We start from the raw sequence: 17,747 nt of genomic DNA, 5'->3' as shown, positions 1-17,747 counted from the left end.
ACATCACCATCTATCTTCTTCTTCTTCTTCTTTCTCTCGCTTTACTATATCATTCTTTCTTCACTTGTTTAGAACATTTAGAATAGAATCACTTCTGTTGTTCTGTTTCTGTTCTCTTTTTCTGTTATCTTCTCCCCTCTCTTCCCTTTTCTGTTACAAGAAACTAGTCACTATTTCATCTCTTAATCCTCCATGGTGAGATGAGATGGTTCCATGGCCATGCGTTTTCCCAACCCCAACTTCCTCTACGTCACTGCTTTTGCTGTTTTTATACCTCTTTATCTACTTCCCCCGGCTTCTTGCGTGGACGAATCGCCTAGAACTGCAGTTCCAGTGGCAGCTGTGCCCAGGGTAACAGAATGATTCTGTTTCAGGTTCCTTATCTTGGTTTTCCATTTATAGTTTTATCTCCAATTCTCCATATAATGCTAATAGGCTTCGTAGGGACAGTTCTCGGAAGAGAAGACTCGGCTTGGTTCTACTCCCCCAAGTTGCCATAACAGGTGCAACGACTGCAACCCCTGCATCGCGGTCCAAGTGCCGACATTACCGGCCCACGGCGGCGTTGATCCAGGTCCCGGCGGAGAAGCTTCCCTCAGCATGTCGCCGTCTTCCGTTGGCAAGAAGTACACTAATTACAAGCCACTGGGATGGAAATGCCGCTGCCGAAACCGTCTTTTCATTCCTTAACTCGGTCAGTTGGTCCTTTGAGGATGCTTCGAACGCGCTGGATGGGTTCACCGGCCTGAGAGAAACACTGGTACGAACTGATAGCATCAAAAGGGTAAGAAAATTGCTGGTTCTTGAGATGGATGAGTCTACAAGAATGGGTTTGATGAGCCATTAAAAGCTGCTTCTCCTTCACTGATCCTGTATGTTTTGTCTTTTTCCTTTCTGCGTTGGGTCAGTAGTCTCTTGGGATTATTTAGGGGCACGGCCTGCACAGAACTGTCTGGTATTTATTACACTTGGAATTTATACTGTATAGTAGATGCAGGAAGCCTGTTTCTCTGTTATCATCTTGGGATTCTCGACGTGCCCACTGAATTATTTCCAGGGTTTGAGGCTCTGCCAATGAGAAAGCCAGCTTTCTTTCTTCTGCATCTGATGATGGTTTCTTGATTTTTTCTTACTCTTCTGAAAATATGAGACCCGGAATGGAGGATCACTATAGTGTATCACTCAACAGAACATTAAGCTAACTCTATCAATATTCATCAAATTGGAAACTGGAAAGAAGATCCAGATGCTGGTTATTCCAATGATAATATTGCCCCTAGAATTGAACACCTCTTAACACCATAAAAGTCAAGGTAGATCATTAGCTGAGAGTAGTGTTTTGTAAAGTTGAAGTGATGAGGGCATTTTTTAAACTTTCGCTAACTTTCACTTAAGTGGTAAACAAATACAAAATGAACTTAATTGGAACCCAAAAGGAGTATAATATGAGCATAATGTGAGAGTAAGATGAACATAGTATCTAAGCATAATGTGAACTTGATAGAATCATAACATGAGAGTGAATCTGTAGTTTTATTCAAAGCAAACAAAAGATCCATAGCATAATATATATCATATCCAGTACACAGCTCAAAACGACCACAGGGAAGAAGACAAGCCTAGTATTCTTTTAACTTCTTCTCAAGGGAGGGAGCATTCACAGGTGGGATAGCCTAGGTTTAGAGCAATCATAAACATGTAAGATGCACCACTACAAGTCATACTGCAGAATTCACCATGAGATATAAATCTCACTATTTAAGCTGCATCAGCGGCTTGAAAGTTTTGACGAATTATTTGTTTTGCTCCCTCCACTAGATTCTTCACCACTTCCCCTGCTGGCAGAATCTCTTTAATTAGGCCCACGCTTTCGCCAGCATACATAACCATGCTCTCAATATCACCTGTTGTGGTTGGATTTGGAACCGTACCAGCAAAACGCCTTATATCTTTTTCCTGTTGCAGAAAAATTTCTCCATGTGACACTCTAGAAGAGTACATGAGATTATGTTCCCTAAAAGATAAACTTGAATATACAAATCTAGCAAAGAGTTTTTTGCTGCAGCAATGAGTTATATGGTTGCTCATTTCGCTATGAATGGATGCTGAAAATGTAAAACTAACAAGAAAAGGAACAAAATAGTCTCAACTCCCCAACTCACTTGGTCAGTCCCATGAACTTCGCCGCCACACTCCAAGGCATACAAATACTCCACATAAAATAAACTAGATTTTCCACCCAATTTCTAAACTTAGCTAATGAATCTAAATTTATTTTTATTCCACCCAATTAGTTAATCAACATGTTTGACAGACACCACAATGAACAAGTCTTTCATCTTTCCCTGATTAGGAAGTAAGAACTTCATATCTGAAGTGAGTTTTCAACAAACCATCCGAGTTTTGGCGACTGAGAAGATTTGCATAGTATCTGGATACGGAGTCAAGAACATCCTTCTAACGTTTAAGTGTTCCAGAAAATGGAAAAAAATACCAAGCAAACATCAAATAGTTATTTATGTGCAAGTATATATGGTCAAGAGAAGATTGAAAATACTACCATGCCATGTATTGTTGCATGTCCAATGATAGGCTGGATGTCTTCATTTTCATGATCAGGAAGATGCCTCCAGTCATTAAAGAAAGGTGTTTGCAGAACTCGCTGTGGTGCCCCTGGCCACCTTGAACGACCAAATACATTTGTATACTCAGTTTTATTCATTTCTACCAATTTTCTTTTGTATATAGGATGAGCATAACTCTCCTCTGTTGCAAGAAACCTGCATGTATGTTACAAGCACAAAAATATAAATCAATTTATAGTGCCAGCTCTGTTCAAGACAGTAAAACTAAGAATTTAGTAGGAACATATATGTAGTAAAATGTGTTGGACCTAGTTCCAAGGCAGATTCCCTGAGCTCCAAGAGCCAATGCAGCAACATAACCTCGCGCATCCGCAATACCCCCAGCAGCTATCAAAGGTATACACCCTGAAACCAAATCAGCTATTCTTGGCAGAAGACCAATTAGTCCATCCTGTGAAAGAGATTGAAGATTACATTGTGAGAATTGACAGTTGACCCAATTTGAATCATGTGGCAATCAGAGAGATGCAAAATCTTTGTTATACAAAACTAAACATTTTACATGTTAAAATAAAACATTCAGGGGGCAAAAGGGATATATTTTTGTAATTTCAAAAAAGCACATGATATTACCTTACCAAGGACATGGCCTCCTGCCTCATGACCTTGAACAATAATTGCATCGACACCGGCATTCAGGGCTTTCTCGGCATCTTCCAAACTTCCTACCTTCAATAATAATCTATTGCTGTGAGACAAGATTCTAAAGGAGACTGAAATGTCTACAAAACTTCTAAGGCAGTTTCTTTGTCAATTAAACATAACTCAAAAGGTTGCTATTTGCAACAACATTTTATGCTTGTTAAATAAGACAATATGAAACCAACTTCAAATAAGATAAACAAAAAATACACTTACTTGATGAATGACCTTAACTCCTGCTTGCTGAGCTTCATTTGTGAGCTCCCTAGGGAAGTCACCCCATGCCACCATTAATACTGCAACCTTTTCCTCCAGTATAATTTTAATATTCTCCTTGTGGGGGAAGTATAGAACGACACTAACACCAAATGGTTTGTCTGTTAAAGCTCTTGTTTTTCTTATTAGATCCCTCAAATAATCCGGTGCCGCCTGAAGATTCTCAATCGTACAAATCTATTAGCAGTCAAGTAGCAAGAACATAATATACAGTAAATATAGTTATGGTACTAGAGCATGAATTACTGCATGAATGACCCTCTTTTTTTGGTGCAGCTGAAGCAAACAGGGTCAGTAATAAAACTTTAATCCCCTACTGCTCAGCTAAACCAGATTCAGCGCACGCTTTAATGTACAAATGGCAGTCTGCATTTTAGTGAGTTCAAAGAACATAGGTGCTGTCTACCCTTAATTTTAGCCAAAACGCTGATAAAGATGTTTTTTTACCAAATGTACTACTATAGCTGTACGATTCTCACTAGTCTAATGATTCTCAAAATCTTCAGAAGAATGAGCACCCTTGAAAGCCTACAAATCTCAAAGAAGGAAATTCCTTTCAGCTAACACGTTAAATATCCCGATAAATGCAGAGATCATAAGGCACGTTCAGCAAGGACTAAATCATAAAAGCACAAACTACTAACAATCTCACATCCTTAAACGGGAAGAGTAGTTACAACAGAAAACGGAACAGTTCATAGAATCCAATATCAAAGTACCAAATTGTTAAGCAATAAAAGGAAATGAAAGAGTAAAAAGGTCCAGAAACATAAAAAATCCAAAAAGAAAAAGGAACAATTGCACTAAATGATCATAGCTCATCAATCTACTCCTCAGCCATCATAGAAGCAAAAATGGCATAAAATTGAACTAATCAAACGGAAGACGCAGATGTGCGAATTGTTAAGAAGGATTAATAGACTCAAAACAATGAAGTATACCCAATCAGGAGCTCTGAGGACCCCTATCGCCCCAGCATTAGCAACAGCAGCGACGAGCTCCGGGCCCGAAATATCAGGACCGAGAGGCCCCTGAACAATTCCGTAATCAAAACCCAGGATTCCTCTCCAACCCATCTCAAAGGCCCGCTCCCACTGCCACTCTCGCTGGGAGACCGCAACTGCGTCTTCCTTCTTATACCGAAAACTAGGCGGCAGCCGCCGGTTACAGACAAACCAAAATGGAACACATCGCAGAATTCCGTAAGCACAGAGGTCATACCAGGTCCCACTTCCGATATCTTAAATTGGGCAGGTCCCACTTCCGATACGAAGGTTCTATCTCAAAATAGTAGCCACTTAGAAAACATTTTTTTCATATCCACGTGGATAATTTAGATGGAACCCCTAATGACACGTGAATAATTTTGGATAACGTGGCACTTATATAGATGATACCGTGGTATTTTGATGACGTAGCGGGTTAGCCCTTCTGGGGCTGATATGTCATGAAATATGGTACCACGTCACACACCCTTTTTCATTTTAATAAATGTTACTACCATTGGATTATGTATTAAGAATTTCCGATAATGTTAGTTCATTCAGATAGTTTCCGACGCTGGTCTCTTGGATTTGAGGAAATTGAAGGAGCTTGAAACAAGGATAAAGAATACAGTAATATATACGATCCGAGATTTATGTATGTACATCAAAGGAGAACCGTACTGTCTCCCCCCCCCCCCCCCCCCCCCAACAATCGATGGCTCAGACCAGCGTCGAACACGAAGACGTGGTAGGATTGAAGAGCGCTGGTAGCAGATATTTCCTCCCGTTTACACCCTGCGCGTTGTAGCTAGCGCCCGTGGTTGAATCCATCAAGAGCTCGCCGGCGTAACCAGGATACGCCCCCTTGCCGTATAACCCCGAGCATGCCGACGCAGCCTCGAGCGGCGCCTCCGCCGGACCCTGGAAGTACCCGTTGTTGAAGGGGTTGGTAACGGTGCTCGCTAGCAGGCCAGCGATGTTTATGATCATGCCGTCGACGCCGACGTCGTTATTCGGGGAGAGCAGCGGGGGGCTCTGGGGGCCGTAGAGGGGTTGGTGGAACGGCCAGGCACAGTAGCCGGGGCATTGAGTCTCCGAGTTCCCCACCCAGACTAAGGCCGATTTCTTCTCCGAGTCGACGCCATGGAAACCGCAGTTGTTCATGCAGAACCCTTCTACGGTTACGGTCGCGTCTGTTAGAACAAGGGTCACCTTCGCCGTGTGGCTAGCCTTTCCCGCTAGCTCGGAAATCTGAGCCCTCTTAAGGGTTTTTCCGAGGGAGTAGATCTCGTCCGAGAACTGGCCGGACAATGTAATATGGGTGTTCTCTCTTTTCGCCAGTTTGGTGTACGTTTCTACCATTTTCCACCAATCAGACACATGAGATTTTACGGGTGAGACGCTATTGACAGCCTTTCCTTGCTGCCGCGAAAGAGAGAGAATGAAATCAGAGACGATTGATTTTTGGGCAGTGGTGAATCTCCCGTACCATAAGATAGAAAGAGGAAGCTCGCCATCCAGCAGCACCCCTTCGTGGTAGCTCATAAGCCCAGCCGGCGGTTGGTAGAGGGCCGCCAGCTCTCTAGCCCCAGAACAGAGCTCGAAAGAGCTTACAACAACAAATACTAAGAGAGTGGTTTTTAAAACACCAATAGAAGCAGCAGGAGCAGCCATTGGAGAAATGTAACAGAGAAATACAGCAAATAACAAGGAAAGAAAAATACGGAAAGACAGACTCGAGTTTCTTCCCAAGAAGAGAAGTGGGATGTCAAGTACAAACTCAAGTGGAGCATATATAGCCTGTAAGTGGATTTCGTGCATGAACGAAGCCCACAAAAAGTAAAAAAAAAATTCCTTTATCTGGGGTTCTCTGCAGTTTCGTGATTCAATAGGTAGATACATGGATCACGAGATCCGCAGAAGGAGATAGGTGGGGGACATCTCCTCTATTTTCTACTCTCTCTTTCCTCTATTCTTTAGTAATTTGTCTAGGGATTTGAGGCCCCCTTACGTTGTTTTTCTATGCTAAGCTTGCATGAGTTATTATGGCTAAGCCAATGCTGACCTTCCATTCCGGCCTATCTTCTGCCATTTCCATCTCTAGTTCTTCCCATGTCAAGAACACTGTGCACCCATGCCGTCCCATAAGTCCATGTAGGGCCAGTGGTAGCTCAAACGTTGCTGATGTAAGTGAATTATTGCTCTGAACTCTGCACCCAAACTATTTGTTGTTTCCTAGAAAGTATGAGAGGAGTCAAAAGTGGGGTATATATTGAATGATGTAATGATATAGAGTAGACTTTGCACCTAACATTCAATGCATGCAGGAATGGGATGAGACTGAGGACCACTTCTGAGTATGGTGGCCTGGGGACCACAATGGCGTAGCCTGTAAGCATATTCAAACGGTGGGTCCCCATCCTAATGTGAAAAAGCTGTGAAGTTGCCACACTTGGTGCAGCTTTGTTTTCTATTAAGCATTTTATCATACACAGTGACAATCTTTTGGCTCCACTTTTGCATCATTGAAGGGGGCAGCTACGTCTAATTCTTTAAAAATGCAGGGGAATGGGAACAAAAGAAAATAAATGCAGGAAGCTTACCTGTAGTTAACGTGATCATGTGACTGAACTCTGTAAATAAGGAGAGGGCAGGTCGGCAGACTTTTGAACCATGGAACATCTCACAAGACCTGCAGGGGTTTTAACGACAAAAACCCACGGACTGCAATATTGAAACAATTAGCTCTTATGAAATCTAGGCGGAGTAAGCTTACCTTTGAATATCTGTTTATAGACAGGCAAGCTAGGTAAAAAACCCTTGCAAGAAAGAGGAACAAACTCATGAAGATTCCTAGTTCTTATCCTTTAGAAAATGTTGTCAAATCTTTAAACAAAAGTAATGATCATAATCAAGATAATACTCTTTTAATGCTTGCTGTTCATGTCCACAAGCCTCCGAGGAGACCCAGTTGAGTGCCAAAGCTGCAGCAAACGGCAATAAATTCAAGCAAGGTTCTCCTTTGTACTCCTCAAATGTAAGCACTCCTGTGTCAAAAATTAGCATCAGGAGACACTCAATATTAGTAGCGCCACCCAGTACACAGAAAAGGGAGGTTCCACCTGGTGTCTCTTACGTTCTGAATTGTTTTATTCTAGATTAAGCTGAAACTAAATTGATCTCAGTCATTCGTCCCCAACTCTTGAATTCATTCAAACCATGTTCTATTGCAATCATCTGGACAATTCTGGTGTAGATCTTGTGCAGGTCTCACCTCAAGCGTCACCCATCGTTCTCCAGATATTTAACTATAATTTCAGTTCATAATCGCAACATGCCAGGCTGCCATCTACGCATAATAGAGGAAGATAGATTATAAAAGCTACTTTTACAGACAAATTAAAGTGAAAAGCCCCGCACAAGCATAGCACTTCCCCGAATGCCCAATTAAGAATATCATCGAACAGCTTGTGGTCTAACAAATCCGGCTGAAACTTTAGACCAAAAACTTTGGATTCACTTCTCAAGTGAGATTCCCAAAGACCTGCATTCGTGCAGATTATAAACAATGGATGCGCAACGTCTCCATGTTTTCAAGAAACAGCCAAAGGGAACCAAATCCCCCATCCGACACGCTGGAATCGTGGTTCGAGTCTACCGGCAGACCGAGAAGTTACTGTACACAAACAGCAATGAGATTAGATTAATAGAACCTCTCTTCGGCACAACTGAAAAATAATTGAAATCAATTAAGTAAGCCAACTGCACTGCACAATCGATGGGTAGGAGTTAGGAATACTGGTGGACGTTCATTGGTGAGCCCCACCGTGATAGCAATACCCTTTCATCGTTCTTGAAAAAAAAAAGGAAAAAAAAAATTAAAAAAAGGCCCAGTTTGTCTCCTTCGGCGAAAGAGACCCACTAGATCGAGAAGTTTGAAGGGAGGAGAAGGTGTTCGTCTGTTCGACGAAACGCCCCTGAAAGAGGCTCGCCCGTCATAAGCGAAGAGACGTAGCGGGCGAGGCTTGGGGAGCTTTTGCTTTAGATAATTCTGCGAGGGGAGTGGGGAACACACTGGTTACAGTTGTTGCGTGTGAGAGGAGGCCAGCTGGAGATAGATTCGCGTCACGAGTTGTCCAAACACTACTCTTCTCTCTCTAACGCTCCGGCGACTTGGGGAGCCGCAACCAGTCCTGTGACACGCCAAACGATGACCACAGCTGGCGTCTTTACTCATCCCTAGACCTCACTGTGCTCTCTCTGTAAACCACGTCGCACACATTCTCGAAATTACCCTCACACCGGGCTTTACACAAGGTAAGATATTGAGGTAATATGGTGGGGAGTGTGGATTATTTTGGTCAATTAGTTTGAAAACGAAGAGGATTATTTCCGTGTTATTTGCTGTAGCGAGAAAGCTGCTTATTACCGTTGCAGCTCTCTTTTTCTCTCTCCTCGGTGCTTTTACTTTGCTTCTTGTTCGAGGTTCTTGTTCGACACTCAACTCCGTACCCTCTGCTTTGTATAAATAGTTACCTTCTCCTTCATTTTTCATCCAAGAGCGTCTATCGATCTACCCTCTCGGTCAGCAGCTTCTCTGGGTTTTCTAAACTGTGTTCTCTGTGACAAATATGGCTTCGGCGTACGTGTTCGTTACTCTCCAGATAGTTCTCTTCTCTCTCACTTATTCGTCTACTGCTGCGAGGTTACTCGCCTCATCGATTGATGATGAGCAGCCACTCCTCATGGAGTACCACAAGGGTCCCCTCCTAAACGGCCCAACAGCTATCAATCTCATTTGGTATGGCAAGTTCTCTCCTACCCAGCGAGCCATCGTCTCTGATTTTATATCCTCTCTCTCCGTCAAGCCTCGTCAGAACCGCCAGCCGACGGTCTCTACCTGGCTGCAGGCTACCCGCAAGTACTACAACCACCACTCCTCTCCCAGGATTTCTTCTCCCCCTCTTTCCCTCGCTCTGAAGTCGCAAAAACTCGACGAGAGCTACTCCCTTGGTAAATCTCTTCGGATGAAGCACATCGTTCGCCTGGCTGCGAAAGGCGCGGAGAAAAACTCCATCAACGTTGTACTCACGGCAGCAGACGTCACAGTCGACGGCTTCTGCATGAACGGGTGCGGGACTCATGGGTCGTCCAGATGGGGACTCCAAAAGGGGAAGTTTGCTTACATCTGGGTAGGTAACTCGGAGACCCAGTGCCCCGGTACCTGCGCCTGGCCATTCCACCAACCATTATACGGCCCTCAGACCCCGCCTTTGGTGGCTCCCAACAACGACGTTGGCGTCGACGGAATGATCATTAACATCGCCAGTCTTCTGGCAGGGACTGTCACCAACCCGTTCAGTAATGGGTACTTCCAGGGTCCGGTGGAGGCCCCACTGGAGGCAGCGTCGGCTTGTACGGGCATTTACGGCAAGGGAGCGTACCCGGGTTACCCTGGAGAGCTCTTGGTGGACTCCACAACAGAGGCGAGCTACAATGCTCTGGGCGATAACGGGAGAAAGTACCTGCTGCCAGCTCTGTTCGATCCTAGTACGTCAAAGTGCTCGACTTTGGTCTAATTATGCGAGGGGAGAGAATGGGAGATTATGCAAAGTGATTAGATGGGTTATATTAGTCAGTAGTATGATCTACAGAATGGATATCTTATACTGTAATTTATTCATTGATTATTTGTTACATGGTGAAATATAAGAAGGGCCAATCAGCTTGATTTGCTTTTCAGCGTCGATCGTATCTGACTATATTTGGCTATCTACTGCTGTGAAGTACTAAGCTTGATTTTTTTTAAGGGAATTTTACCAAAATATCGTTTATTCATTAAAAGAATATCTCAAATTATTTACAAAATTACCGGCTCAGGGATAGTCAAAGGTGACATCAAATAATTATGGTATAGGGGATTGTGCAAAGTGATTATGATATTGGTTTAGAAGAAAAGATAGTGAATGGGATGGGGAAAAAGATAATGAGATATTCGATTTGAAATTAACATATTTTATTTAATACTCAATGTATTAAAAATGATTTTAGAATAATAAAAATTTTAGACTCAATATCAAATAATATCAGTACGGTAAGAACTTGTCAACTTTTGAGATAATTAACTTTTAAATAGCTATATCCAATGTCTTTTCAAATTTGGTCAAGTTGCTTCTTGAAATGCTTGTAAAGAAATGTGGTCTTAGTACTTGTAAGGTTTGTCTTGTTTCAGGAAATGCTGGCTAGTGTTTTTTGAACATTAAAAATGAGAACAAATCAAAGTGGATACTCATAAATTGTCTTTGTGTTTTTAGTTTAATGAATTTCACAAACTCCACAACTTTGTTTGTTTGGTAGGAAATATAAGTATGTTCCCATGAATTTGATCATTTTCAGTCATCATAAACGAAAACTGTCTTGAGAAAATGGCTAAACATCAGAACTAGAGTCGATGAGTTTCATTGCGATAACACTGTAAAAGGTGAGTACTCTCTCTCCCTCTTTAACTTTTTTTTGTAATGGAAGTCGTGCTAGTTTCATGGTCCTTCCATTTCATGCCTCAATGTGTTTTTTCTTTTTTAGAACAAAAAAAGAAGAGTTGTTCCAACAAAGATCGATACGTTTATCTAAATGAAGAAATTTCAGGCAAGGCCCTTTGTTATAATCAGACAAAAGAGCGGAATGAGAATTTTAATATTCTTTGATATTAGGATGTAAAATTATTTATTAATATACGACTTTCCATTTATCATATTTAGATCTTTCAAATTAAGAAAAAAAGATTGAAAACTGTGTGCAGATTGGTAATGGGTGGATAGACTCGGAGACATATAAGAATGGCTTTGTAGATTATGCACGGAATCACGCAATGATATCAGATGAGAGTTACAGGGAGATTTTAATTTTTTTCTTATTGATGAAACTACATGGCAGAAGGATGACTCTGATGATGGATGAGCTAGGTGTACCTTTGGCTATTGAGACTTGAGATAACTTTTAAACTTGTTGAATGCATAATTTTATCTTGCTAAATAAATTTTATGTTGGGTTTGCTTTACAGTTTGAGTCTATTTGGTTCGTCCTCTACGAAGGTTGTTAGAAAAATTGGGTGTGCTATAACTTGGTTCAAGAAATGTTATTTCAGTCTTTTGAAGCTCTGTCAAATATGTTGGGATGCCATGGCTCCCATTAACGATCTCATTGACACCATTGTATAACATTTACTTTCTCTTGTACCTCGACCACAATTTAACATATTTTGCTTTAATGTTTCTATCATATTTTTAAATATTCATATGTTTTTTAGTTAATAAATATTTTAGATTAATAATAAAAGGTGTTGTAATATTTTTAATTAACTAATGTATTTTTAATAATTTATTATTTATTAAATAAGGTCATAAAAAGTATACAAATTAATTTTATTTTTAAACTCTAAAATATATTTTTTGTATATATTTTATTTTTAAATATTTTAAATCCATAGTAAATGGGTAAGAGTTAGATTTTTTCTATTTATAAATATTTTAAAATTTATAAATATTAATATTTTTAAATAAGGTGATAAAAGTATACAAATAAATTGTATTTTTAAACTCTAAAATAATTTTTTTGTATATTGTTTTAGTTTATAAATATTTTAAATCGATAATATATGGGTAAAACTTAAGAGTAAGATTTTTTAAATTTATAAATATTTTAAATCCATAATAAATGGGTAAGAGCTAGATTTTTTCTATTTATAAATATTTAAAAATTTAAATATTATTATTTTTAAACAAGGTAATAAAAGTATACAAATAAATTTTATTTTTAAACTCTAAAATAACTTTTTGTATATTTTTTTAATTTATAAATATTTTAAATCAATAATATGTGGGTAAGACTTAAGAATAAGATTTTTTTTATTAATATTTTAAATCTAAAATTTTACTTATTTTATTTTTTAAAATATAAAGTAATAAAAAGTATAACGATATATTTTTTAATTAATAAATATTTTAATTGATAATAAATTGTGTTAAATAAGTAAGAGTTATTTTTTTAATTGTTTATTAAAATTTTAATAATTTTTATTTTAGATATAAAGTAATAAAAAGTGTATTTGATTTTTTAATTTTTTAAAAATTTATTCAAATTTTTATCATATTATTCATCTACATAGCCGCTCTGATGACGGAGTGACGCAAAAGCAGTCAAAACTTACATGTCGCATTTTAGTCGCATTTTATTATCTACATGCAGTTGACTAGTTAAAGTCGGTAGTTTTATAAATAATTTGAGATTTTTGTTATTTTTATAAATAAATTGTTTAAAACCGAAATTTTGAGAAAATTCTATTTTTTTAATTAAATTGGAAAAACCTATCATTGCCTTAAATATATTGTGAGGGCAGACACGGTTCATTCTTACACAAGCCTAGCCACTGTCAGTCTAATTACTGGTAGTTATCAGTACCCAGTACCCATCAGGGCTTTAGGGTTTAAATTTGTGGAACACTGATTAGCCTAGGCCATGGCAGCTAATTCGAGACGGTGATATAATTAAAACAATCCAAGGCCTACAAACGACTTCGTACATATATTGAAAACATATTGGCCGACACATTGGTTTTTTCCTACAGACTTGGACAGTCACACCCCTAGTCCCATAACTCCAGTCGGCCAATTGGTGAAGAGGCGGCTCGACTTGCACCACGTTTTCACACCTCTTGTAGTAACTCCTCACGACTCGATACAAAACGTCCCTCTCACGAGTTGCTATCCAACAAACGGGCACTTACTATTAAATGTATCTCAATGCATGAGAGAATCTTATTCTTATGGTTTGCATTAGGGTTGGCACCAAGTCAGATGGGCTTGCAAACTATTCAAGTTGGTTCAGTTCAAAATAAAGGTTAAAGCTCGAACCAAGTTTAAACTTGGCACGGCGCTATAGAACTTTGTACGACCTACGAGCAAGACTCATAGGTGGTATTGACCCATCCAAGTGTCACATTTGAGAGGGGTCCATGCAAAATAATTGCTCTTTCGTACTCATAGGAGGAGGTACATCCAGACCGGCGCCCATTTCCCCAAAATCAATTGCAAAGAACTCCATATTATCATTAGATAAGCTAGCAAGTAGCGGACCATTGTCCCCGGCTGACAACACCCATCAACCACTCCCATATATGGGTTTTGTATCAGGTTTTAATTATCATAAGATAACACGTGGCACCGGTACAAAACTATTAATTTTTTTTATTAATTTATAAGCTTGATTAATAATCATTATAAGAAAATAATGAAACTCGTGTGGAATATGTTGGAATCCCTAGTGACAATTGATTTGGTTAGGATGCCTAGCTATAGATCAGAGAATCTTGACGTGCTTATCCTCTCTGCTCGTGAACTTTTGTTTCTTTTCGTCAGACTTGAGACAGATAAATGGCACGCGAACGTAGGAATCGAAGGTGCACGGAATAAATATGCCATGTTTGGGAAAAATCGTGGCCCCACATCTCTTCAGACTCCCAAAGGAATAATTCGTGTAACGCATGTCTCCGTATAAAAAATGCACGCTGACGCATCAACTCCTGGGTAGAGGCCCGGTAGATTCTTTCCCTACAGCCGGTCCGGTTTGTCTAGAATTGGGTCGACTCCGTTGGTCCGTTGTTTCTTTCGTAATAAAGAATGTCACGTCCGCTTGATCGACTTCTTCCGGACCTAACGCGGCAACGTGTAAGGAGCTTTGAGCTTCCAAGTTGCAACCAACGCGGAACCGAAATTATCCTTTAATGCGACTGTTAATTGAACTGATACGATACGCTAATTTCGATAAACTGATCGGCCCGGTGTGCCACGTTCATTTCTAGTACAAGCTTTGTTTCCGACGTACCCCTCGCTGCGCTTCCGGAAGTGCGACAATGACTATTTTGACCAAAATGGATACGGCCTTGGGGTCTCATCCAAACACGTCGCCTGAAGCTTTTTGTCGTTTCTTCGCAGTCCAGTCCAAAGGTGGAAGCTTTTTGTCTAGTTTTCCCTGACGAGCTTATCTTCATTCTGCTACTCGTGGTCACACATGTGGCGGTACTATCCTGCTTCTTCGCCGGGCTTCGCCTCACACGTGTCTGGTGATAGGTCGCGGCCGCGCATTTACGCCGTTGACTGGGCCGGGGATGGGTCACGTGCATAGGCGGAGTTGAACGAATTGTCGCCGCATTTTCGTCGATCCTTCCGCGTGACGAAGCTTTGCTTCGAAGTGGCCGCGCCGGCCCACTTTCCGTCTTCGGGTTTCCCGAGAAAAGAAAAGTGGGTCGGTCGGGTTCTGTGGTCCACTTTGCACCAACTCCAGTCTCGTCGGCGTCACTCGGCCACTAGGCGTTTCTTCTCTTGAGGGAGTTACTATTTTGCCATTGAATAGAACGTGAGCTTTTTAATCGTTGCCGTGTTGGACTTGAACTCAGAAGGAGAGAAGACCTGAAGTCGAGACAGTAAAAGGGTGTTCAAGTGTCATGAATACTGAAGTAAAGGGAGGGTAGTCAGGTAATTATCATAGGAGGTGCGTGTTTTTTTCTTATATCTTCTCCCTCACGTCACAGCCATCTCCAACGCGCTCTTCCTAAAGACAGCCTGTCCGAACAAAGCAGTCTTCCAACCATTATACTCCACGTGGCAATATAGGACGTAGACACAATCGTGTTGACAACTGTCTAGCTTTCCTTCTCTCTCCACTCACTTCGTTGTATAAAAGGGCGCCCTAAGCAAGCTCTTAGTCTCACGCTTTTCAAAAAACACTCCCTCCGTCCTCTCTCAGGCTCTCCGTGAATCGTCTCCTATAAGCTTCTGCTTCTTTACAGTTAACACACACAGATTGACTGAAGAAAGATAGGAAATGAGGCATTCTTCCTCTCCTGCCTTTGTTTGCCTGTTGTCGATCTATTTTCTTCTTATCCCTGCTCGGGTTGCCCCTGCTAGGACGGAGCCGACTGCTCTGGTAGAGGAGCAACCTCTTGTGCTCAAATACCACAACGGGCTTCTCCTGAAAGGCGACTTCACCTTCAATATTGTGTGGTACGGGAAGTTTACTCCCTCTCAGCACGCCATTCTGATCGATTTCGTCAAGTCGCTCAATCCGGCCAAGAGTACGTCGAGCCCTTCCGTCGCCTCCTGGTGGAAAACCACCGAAAAGTACAAAAGCGGCCCGACTAATCTCCTCCTCGGGAAGCAGATTGTGGACGAGAACTGCTCCGTGGGGAAGTCGCTGAAGAGCCGGGACATCGTCAACCTGGCGGGGAAGCTCGCAGGGAGGAACGTGATAAGCGTAGTGTTCACGGCCAAGGACGTGGCGGTCGAGGGTTTCTGCATGAGCCGGTGCGGGACTCACGGGTCAGCGAGGGCTACGAATGGGAAGGCGAGGTTCGCTTACGTATGGGTGGGGAATTCGGAGACTCAATGCCCTGGCCAATGCGCGTGGCCGTTCCATCAGCCGATTTACGGGCCCCAGACGCCGCCGTTGATCGCACCGAACGGCGACGTGGGTGTCGACGGCATGGTGATCAACCTCGCGACGGTGCTCGCCGGAACAGTCACCAACCCGTTCAACAATGGGTACTTTCAGGGGCCGCCGGAGGCGCCATTGGAGGCGGTGTCTGCGTGTCCGGGAGTGTTCGGAAGCGGGGCCTATCCGGGATATCCAGGGAAGACCTTACTGGACGGGCCCACTAGTTCGAGCTACAATGCTCGTGGAGTGAATGGTCGGAAATATCTCTTACCTGCGATGTGGGACCCTCGAACATCCACCTGCACCACCCTTGTGTGAAAGAACAAAAAAAAAAAAAATAAACGCTTGTGGATACGGAATTACGCAGTCGTGGCGGAGTTGGAACGCGAGTATGTAAATAAACAAGTATAATCGTCTTGTAAGTATAGAAATGCGAGTATTAGTACTAAGTTGATATCTTTACGTCTCCATCAAGTGGACCCTGTCAATCTTTTCCACTTAATTGGCGCCTTCAACAAATACAGATATATCTCTTTCACTAATTATATCCCTCGTTTCAAAATCAAACTCGAGGACAAGGACACTGGAAAAGTCAAAATTACCTCTTTCTAATGAAAACAATAGGACGTGTCACAAGGGCCTACCGGTTACACTTCAAATGGAAGGAACCATGGTTCGGTGTCGCCGCTCCAGTGGTCATTCAGAAAGAGGAAGAGGACAATAAAATTCTATTCCTTTTGTCAGAAGATTGGCTCAATGGGTTCTTAAATCAAGTGGGTCCCCCGGTCCCTCTCATAATGTGTACAAACAAGAGTTGTTTTCTGGTTTATTTTATTAATCTCAGCTTTTATTCTTCATCGAGTTTTATTCCACACAAACTTTTTGAAAGTGGGTGTATTTTGATTAGAATTCAGGCGACAGCTTAGCAATGATTAGGAAGGCACTTGTGCTAATCTTTCAATTGGGCCTACAAGATTTATTGTGAGTGAATGAATCTGTACCAGCAACACCTCCAATTGAGACTTAAGAGATTTTTTTAGTCTTGAAGCATATTGGGACTTTTTTGTGTCCTGGCTGGATTGCATTATATGGCAACATATTTATGTGCACTTATCATCACACGAAATCTTCTATATGAAATCGTTGTAGCTTTGCTGGTTCTGTGAGAGAGCTGTTGATGGAGAACGAATCTTGTGACTTGAATTTGACATTGCTGAGAAGCCTCTTATCATGATCTTGTTTAGAGAATAACGAAATGTTCAAAATAAATAAAAACTCATCCTAGAGTTTCTTGACGACGAAAGAATAGAAGAAACTGTTCTTGATCTGCCTGGTGTAACCAATCTCTTATATGGGCCGAAGAAGAAATGAACATAATGCCTGTACGCATTTTGTCTAGAAGGTCTTATATGTAGGAATTTCAGAGCTTTAACTCCATTCCAATGGCAGAAATTAAAATAAACCACCCAAACCAGGGCTCCATTATTCAGATTTCAACGATGCTTCCGTATCAAAGAGAGCCAACTCAGAAGAAGTAAATGCAACATACCAAATGCCGAAAAATCTGTTCCAGTACAGTCGAACTCTTAACTAATGACATTAATACAGGTTAGTGAGAACAGCTCCGACAGCAAGCCGCATGCTCTTTCATGGCAACTTACAGGTGCCCGGCTACAGAACGAAACAGTTTCCCCTTTCAGTAGGACAAATT

The 17,747-nt window shown here is 41.4% G+C and overlaps 4 protein-coding genes across 5 annotated transcripts; 2 read left to right on the top strand and 2 right to left on the bottom strand.

The window, feature by feature from the left end:
• Positions 1-1,520: 1,520 nt before the first annotated feature.
• On the bottom strand, positions 1,521-4,656 carry LOC137940388 (uncharacterized). Its single transcript, XM_068785423.1, has 6 exons — positions 4,505-4,656; positions 3,504-3,716; positions 3,219-3,314; positions 2,894-3,036; positions 2,561-2,780; positions 1,521-1,956 (listed from the first exon to the last, which is right to left on the bottom strand). Exons 1-6 carry the CDS (start codon positions 4,637-4,639, stop codon positions 1,759-1,761), a joined length of 1,005 nt encoding a protein of 334 aa, XP_068641524.1. The 5' UTR covers positions 4,640-4,656; the 3' UTR covers positions 1,521-1,758.
• Positions 4,657-5,242: 586 nt separating this feature from the next.
• Positions 5,243-8,576, bottom strand: LOC137941456 (protein PHOSPHATE-INDUCED 1-like). Of its 2 annotated transcripts, none has more exons than XM_068786885.1 (3): positions 8,313-8,576; positions 7,153-8,225; positions 5,243-6,784 (listed from the first exon to the last, which is right to left on the bottom strand). In XM_068786885.1, the coding sequence occupies exon 3, from the start codon at positions 6,449-6,451 to the stop codon at positions 5,270-5,272; it is 1,182 nt and encodes a 393-aa protein (XP_068642986.1). In that variant the 5' UTR covers positions 6,452-6,784; positions 7,153-8,225; positions 8,313-8,576; the 3' UTR covers positions 5,243-5,269. The 2 variants fall into 2 exon arrangements, with proteins under 2 accessions (XP_068642986.1, XP_068642987.1); XM_068786886.1 differs by having other exon boundaries at positions 8,349-8,361.
• A 545-nt stretch (positions 8,577-9,121) lies between these two features.
• LOC137940463 (protein PHOSPHATE-INDUCED 1-like) lies at positions 9,122-10,286 on the top strand. Its single transcript, XM_068785540.1, has one exon. The coding sequence runs from the start codon at positions 9,181-9,183 to the stop codon at positions 10,126-10,128; it is 948 nt and encodes a 315-aa protein (XP_068641641.1). The 5' UTR covers positions 9,122-9,180; the 3' UTR covers positions 10,129-10,286.
• A 5,041-nt stretch (positions 10,287-15,327) lies between these two features.
• On the top strand, positions 15,328-16,378 carry LOC137940347 (protein EXORDIUM-like 2). Its single transcript, XM_068785370.1, has one exon. The coding sequence runs from the start codon at positions 15,428-15,430 to the stop codon at positions 16,352-16,354; it is 927 nt and encodes a 308-aa protein (XP_068641471.1). The 5' UTR covers positions 15,328-15,427; the 3' UTR covers positions 16,355-16,378.
• Positions 16,379-17,747: the final 1,369 nt, after the last annotated feature.

Source organism: Aristolochia californica, unplaced genomic scaffold, assembly GCF_029961685.1.
Source record: "Aristolochia californica isolate CCGP_79_NKW_82.1479 unplaced genomic scaffold, dmAriCali1.0.hap1 SCAF_9, whole genome shotgun sequence".
Taxonomy (NCBI): Eukaryota; Viridiplantae; Streptophyta; class Magnoliopsida; order Piperales; family Aristolochiaceae; genus Aristolochia; species Aristolochia californica.
The sequence above is the reverse complement of the archived record's forward strand: the minus strand, read 5'-3'. Positions and strand labels throughout refer to the sequence as shown.

What these genes read in the sequence shown, in the direction of transcription:
- LOC137940388 (XM_068785423.1), bottom strand. Translation starts at nt 4,639, where the DNA reads ATGGGTTGGAGAGGAATCCTGGGTTTTGATTACGGAATTGTTCAGGGG. An exon ending in TCCTCAGAGCTCCTGATTGG is followed by an intron (nt 3,717 to 4,504) that starts GTATACTTCATT and finishes GAGAATCTTCAG; the next exon opens with GCGGCACCGGATTATTTGAG. An exon ending in GAGTTAAGGTCATTCATCAA is followed by an intron (nt 3,315 to 3,503) that starts GTAAGTGTATTT and finishes TTATTATTGAAG; the next exon opens with GTAGGAAGTTTGGAAGATGC.
- LOC137941456 (XM_068786885.1), bottom strand. Translation starts at nt 6,451, where the DNA reads ATGTATCTACCTATTGAATCACGAAACTGCAGAGAACCCCAGATAAAG.
- LOC137940463 (XM_068785540.1), top strand. Translation starts at nt 9,181, where the DNA reads ATGGCTTCGGCGTACGTGTTCGTTACTCTCCAGATAGTTCTCTTCTCT.
- LOC137940347 (XM_068785370.1), top strand. Translation starts at nt 15,428, where the DNA reads ATGAGGCATTCTTCCTCTCCTGCCTTTGTTTGCCTGTTGTCGATCTAT.